General features: G+C 32.8%; 1 protein-coding gene across 1 annotated transcript; it reads right to left on the bottom strand.

Annotated features, from left to right (window-relative positions):
• Window positions 1-1,871: 1,871 nt before the first annotated feature.
• Window positions 1,872-4,308, bottom strand: LOC142620542 (uncharacterized). Its single transcript, XM_075793898.1, has 3 exons — window positions 3,818-4,308; window positions 2,645-3,726; window positions 1,872-2,572 (listed from the first exon to the last, which is right to left on the bottom strand). Exons 1-3 carry the CDS (start codon window positions 4,306-4,308, stop codon window positions 1,872-1,874), a joined length of 2,274 nt encoding a protein of 757 aa, XP_075650013.1.
• Window positions 4,309-6,566: the final 2,258 nt, after the last annotated feature.

Here is a 6,566-nt window from a genome sequence, read left to right on the forward strand (position 1 = left end):
TTCCAATTTTCTTTGTGTTTGTCTATACAAAGCTGATTAAGGAGAGAATACTGCATTATCTTGGATCCCTACCTGCATAGATTAATAAATTTGAAAGTTCATAAAAATTCAATCTTTCATTTAGATACTTTATAGAATAAAACAAAACAAAATGGTATAACAAAGACAGCAAAAAGTAATTAGCTTTTTAAACATAGAAAATGGCAATTAGCTTGTATTCAATTATCTTATAGACATGAAATTTAACAAAATAGTAAGCATATACGAAGTGGCTAAATCAATTTGGAGGAGATAAACAGAAAAATAAATAATATATAAAATTATGTTACCTTTATTAGTTGGTTTCTTAAGTCAAAGGTTGGTAAAAACTTCTTTGTACACAATATTTTTTATTTCATATTTTTTTTTTCAGTCTCATCGTTAATGATAAGGAATTTTAGACCATTTCTGCTTGTAACTCTAGACACTGCAACGTACAATTGCCCATGACTAAAAACAGGTTTTGGCAAATACACTCCAACATGTCGCAATGATTATCCTTGGCTTTTATTTATAGTCATTGCAAAGCACACTGAAATTGGAAATTGTCGTCTCTTTAAAACGAATGACCATTTTGAATCACTTGGAGATAATGTTATTCTTGGAATGAACACACGTTCGCCTATATTAGTGCAAGTTATGATTTCTGCTTCTATCACCCATGTAGCTAATCTTGTTATAATGAGTCTTGTTCCATTACAAAGACCTTCATTCTGATTCAGGTTTCTAAGCAACATTACAGGCAAACCTATTTTTAATGTCAGTTTATGGTTTGGCAATCCTGGAAATCTCAACATGTTCAAAAATTCAACAGTATACATGAGATCTTGGTTAGGAACATTTGAAGAAGCCTTGCATATAGAATCTGAACTTAGATATTCATGAAGTTCTCCATTTAAGGATGACACAATGTAGTCATTTAGTTCTTCTACAACTTCATTTGTAGGGGCAAGAATTGCCCTATCATGTAGGTAACTTGGATCTGTGTATTTATTTTCCAACCCTGGATATGTGGTGTCATTAATATCTTGCATAGGATTCTCTGAAGGTTGGATAATCAGATCACTTGGAATTGAAATGTTGTTATCCCCATCTCCTTCTCTCAATTCACCATTACCTATTTTAAGAATCCACTCACTAAAGTCCTTTATAGATGATGTTTCTATTCTACTCATATTGTTTTGTAGAAGTCTCATATTTGTTTGGAGTTTAAAGCTATGACAATCATTCCATAGATATGACTTCCTAATTGAGAATTGGACTATATCTTCTCGTCTTCCCTTTCTTACAATTGGAAGTATTTGTCGAAAATCACCACCTAGAACTACAACTTTACCACCAAAAGGTTTTTTTAGCATTTTGAGGATCTTCAATTTGTAGTATATCTCGTAATGTGCAATCAACAGCTTCAAAACAATTCCTACGTGCTAGTGGTGCTTCATCCCAAAGTATAATACTTGTTTTTGAAAGAAGTTCTGCTGCTTGTGTTCTTTGCTTTATGTCACAGGTAGTCATCATTTACATTAATTAGGATATGAAATCTTGAGTGAGCAGTCCTTCCACCAAGAAGCAACAAAGCAGCAATTCCCGAAGATGCAACAGCAAGAGCAATTTTGCCTTTCGATCTTATACCAGACATAATGGTTCTATAAAGATACGTTTTACCCATTCCACCATGTCCGTAAACAAAAAAAATTCCCCCTCTTTCAGTAGCAACAGCTTCCATTATAGAATTTTAGATTATTCTCTGTTCATTGTTTAGGCCAGAAATTAGGATCTCATGTTCTCTTTTCAAACTTGATACATCATATGACATTTCTTCTTGAATAAGTCTATTTCCATTCTGAATAAGATCCATATCTGGCTGGGGCATTTTGTGGATAATCTATAAGTGATCTTCCATATTGTTGGAGGATTTGTTCAATTTCATACAATCCATAATTTCTCAATTGGTCATCTAATAAGATTAGTTCTTGAAATTGGAGGATACGCCTTTGCCTATTTAGTATATCTTTTGTAATTAGTTTCCAGTTGGATTCCCAAAGACTTAATGGATCAACTACTTCACAAAACAATAGCATTGTAACAAATAGTTGACGCAATTGTTTCCCACTGGCCCAACTCGAAGCTTCAATTAGGGAATCATGCCATTCTTTGTCATCATCAAGAAGTCCAAGTGCATAACAGGCTTCCTTATAATTTGGATAAGTAACATCGTTTATAGTCCTTAATTCTTCAAAGTTTCTTGGACCTTTGACAATGTTAAGAAACATTCTCAAATAAAATCTTTCTCCACTTGAAGGATGTGTGTAATACACTCTTCCAATACAATATTTAGATTTCCTTCTTTGCCATTGCTTGTCATTACTATGCCATACCCATTTTGTAGGAAATTCAGCATAAGTCAACTCTCCAGCATCTTCAAAAGCCTCATTTGTTTTCATCCATTTTGTAAACTTTGTTTCTTCAATACCAGGTATATTTAAAACATTATCCAAGCTTGTATTTTCTGGATAAATGATGGGGTGTTTGTCTTCCAAATGAAAATTTAATCTTTTAACAAATGGATATCAAAATTGAATTGGAAATTCAAATATTCTCCAACATGCTTCAGAAATTGAAATGTATCTGCTATCCAAGTATGATTTTGTCTCATCAACAACAATGTTGGTTTCTTGTCCATCACTCCCAATATTTGGCAAATTCTCTTCAACAACAACTGTTGCTCTATCTGATCCATTGTTTATATATTTAAACAAATATTTGATTGATTGAGATCTGTTACACCATTCTACATTCAAATGGGACTGGTACTTCACCAAAAGATCTACATTATATGGTACAACATATCGGTTATCCAAAAGAATTCCATTCTTTTCTATTGTTTTTCCATCATTTCTCCTTCTATATACTGGGAAGCCTTCTTCATCAATTGTTGTTTCTTCATAAAATCTTTTTGGAAAATGTTTTGAACATTTACCATTTATCATGCACGGTGATTTCGGTTTTGCAGATCCACATGGCCCATGCATCATAAATTGTTTTACAGCTTCATTAGCAATAGGATCCTCATCTGGATCAGGTATCTCAACCATAATGATACCATCAATGTCTGTTGGACTTGGACACTTATCCTTTGGATCCAAGAATAGAAGAATATGCACATGTGGGAGTCCTCTTTTTTGGAATTCAATTGTATACACAATTGCAATAACTCTTCCAAAATGAGATTTATGCTTCAAATCTTGTAATAGTTCATCCAATTTTATCTCAAAAACTCTTGCTACAATATCTGGCCGATCCTCATATTTTAGGCCTCCTATAAAATCCAAAGAATGATTGATTTCTGGCCATTTTGGATTGCAAGTAAATGTAAGAAATAAATCTGGGTAACCTGCCCATCTACATATCGCCATTGCATCTTGATAATTTTGAACCATGTACCTTGGACTTCCAGTAAATGAGGATGGTAGGACTATTCGTTTGCCTACAGTAATGGGATCCATATCACCACGAAGAACAACATCTTTCAAACCATAGTACAGTTCTGGCCTCAAATTTTTTTGATTGCATCTAACCCATTGTAGTCTTTCTTCTTCGATAGAAGTGTATGCATCCACTATAAATTGTTGAAAAAGCCTTCTACCAAGCATTAGTGTCTTGCCCTCATGAAAGCGCTGTTGAAGCCTATAAGCATAGTATTCTTTCATTGTTATTGATTCCCTTTTTTCTAGAATTGCTACCATTCAAATTCCTATAAGGTATACAAAGCATATACCCATCCTCACCATAAGGAAAAAGTAATGGATATTGCAATGCCATAAAGCTTGGATGAGTCCCATTTATACGTTGCAATCCTAAACTTCGATTCTCAACAATAATATCTCTATCAGAACTTTCAATATTAAAATCTCCAACAATAAGAGCAGCTACCTCAGACATTACAGGTAAGTTATACTGCCTTTCACCAGAATTACGACTTCGAATCAAACGAATTCTAACATTATGTATATCTGATTCATCAAATTTGTCCCTGACCATTCTAAGATATTTAACCAATTGGTTGCATTGGTCTAACATTTCCATCAACCCGGTAACAATATCTGGATCCACATAATTTCTATCATCTTCATGTATAACTGCATCAATTCTATTTTTAACTTCATTATCAGTTTCATAAATATAAAGTTGTGCATACTTAGGTTTTTGGCCATGAACAAGAAGAAGTGATCCAATTCTATGATGAGTTTGACCATTTACACGAAACATATATGGACCAGAACCATTATTCACTGATCTATCAACATTACCCCCCAAAGAAGTGAAAGCAAAGAGAGAGTTGTAGATTCTTATCCCCAGTTGAAATTTTATTGATCTTTGATCACTATTAATATTGAGTAAGCTTCCAAGAAAGGGTGGAGGTTCTTTCAATAGAGGGAGTTGAACTCTTCCTTCAGAACAGTACAAACTAAACTCCTGTTTTGTAGGCGTCTTTGACTTTATAGTTCTCTCTTCATACCAAAGTTGAGCTCCACAATGTTCACATACTATTGTCGGAGGTCCTAAATCCAATGGTTCCGTAAATTTTCCTATGACAAAAAAAACAAAAATCCACTTTTTCTTTCTAATTTTAGAACTTTTTTGGGAGAACTAAAAAATATAGCACTTACGTTGTTTTTTGCTTTCATCATTAGTGCTATATTGTCTACGTCGAATACTTCTTTCAAATGGCTCGTCATCTCTTGTTCTTGTTTGGCCTAGGTTACATACTAATTATTAGGTTACAAAGTAATTTTGAGTTTTTTAAAGAAAAATAATTTTTTGATATCTCAATATCATACCCCTTCTATTTCTCTTTTGAGATAAAATTAATCTTCGTCTCAATCTTGCATAGAAAGCAGACTCCATGCTTGGTATATAAACTAAAAGCAAACCATTCACAAAATTTTAATTCATAAATATAACTATATAGCAAAAACATATATTACAAATCAACAGTTGTATGTGTTAGGATTTGTGCTCTTAAATCCTATTGTATGATGCTATGTACGATATTATGTATGACATTGTGTATGACTTAATATTGTGATTAATAAAGTTGTTTTATTATTATCTAAAATAATGATAACATGAATATTGGGAAATTATCATATAGTCCATGAGATGCATATTATGTAATTTATGTGATTTAGTCACAGAAGATATAAGCCACAAGTTCTTTGTAAACTCAGAATTTATAGTTCGTAGTTGGTGATAAAATTGGACATTTCATCTGTGAAGACTATAACGTATCAACTAAGATGATTTGTCTTAATCATGGAAGTGAAGATTTCTAGTTGATATGTTGATATGTTTTAAGAGTTAAGACATATTGAACTGGACCGTTGTGAGATTTATTATTCTCCTAACGACTGTCAAATGAATAATAAATCTCACGACTTCTATTTACATGAACTCTTAATCCTGAGAGGATAATGGATCTGATCATGAAGTGTAGGTTGCTTTGATATATCAAGAGTGAGATCTAAAGTAACGGTCAAAACCTCAGTATGTTGGGCAGCCACATTTAGTGTTGATGGAACATATATTCTCAAGATGAAATTCATAATCTCTTAATGGAGATATAAACTATTCCCATATGATAAGTTTAATGGGTTTGGTTATTCAGAGTGTTAGGCCTAACCACTTTAGTAAGGAGTTACTAAAGTATATATTTATGAAATTGGATTTCATAAATATATGATGAAAAACTTAAAGGATTAAACCGGGTACTCAAGGATAAGATGTAGTAATTTGCAAAGTGGTAGTCTACATTCATGACTTTGTATTACTACGAATATTTTATGAAGGGGTTGCATGTATAATAAAGTTTTGGGATATAATTTATTAATAAGGCCTAGAGTGTAATTATATTTATATAGTGGTATTAAGTATAATTAATAGTAACTTTGGACTTGTCAAGAGTTGACAGAAAAGCCCAAGGCCCATTGGAGCTAGTGTCTTATTGGTCCCTTTTGGTCCCACCCAAGCCACACACTAAAGCCCAATTGGAAAGGCCCAATAGGCCAGTCCAATTAGATAATCAGTTAGTTATAAAGGGAGAAACATACATAATTTTTATTAGTGATATAAGAAATGGTGTGTATGTGAGAGTGAGACACACTTTTCATTTTCCCTTTGAAAACTGATTGAGAGACCACACATCTTGGACGTAAAGTGGAATTGGAGTGAAAATTAAAAGTATTCCCAAGTACTTCAATCTTTGGTTTTGAATTTCACCACACCAAGGTACGCTATCTTGTTCTTAAATTCTGAAATTTACATAGTGCACGTTATCAATCATGAATGAAATAAATCATTGTTTGTTACTTCCGCTATGTGTTTTGTTTGAGATACAAAACCAGTTTTTCTTGCAATATGTTATAGAATGGGGAAAAAGTTGAAGAAAAATATAGCATTCACATAAAAATATAACCAAGTTTGAGATAACCAAGAAACTTAAATATGCAATCATATTCCAATTTCAG

Source organism: Castanea sativa, chromosome 12 (assembly GCF_040712315.1).
Source record: "Castanea sativa cultivar Marrone di Chiusa Pesio chromosome 12, ASM4071231v1".
NCBI lineage: Eukaryota > Viridiplantae > Streptophyta > Magnoliopsida > Fagales > Fagaceae > Castanea > Castanea sativa.

Excerpts from the sequence above, each read along its gene's own strand:
- LOC142620542 (XM_075793898.1), bottom strand. The coding sequence starts at position 4,308 with ATGTTTCGTGTAAATGGTCAAACTCATCATAGAATTGGATCACTTCTT. Across the intron at positions 3,727-3,817 it reads TTTCCTTATGGTGAGGATGG|GCTTCAACAGCGCTTTCATG; the intron begins GTATATGCTTTG and ends CTATGCTTATAG. Across the intron at positions 2,573-2,644 it reads CATTTCAATTTCTGAAGCAT|ACAAACACCCCATCATTTAT; the intron begins GTTGGAGAATAT and ends TTCATTTGGAAG.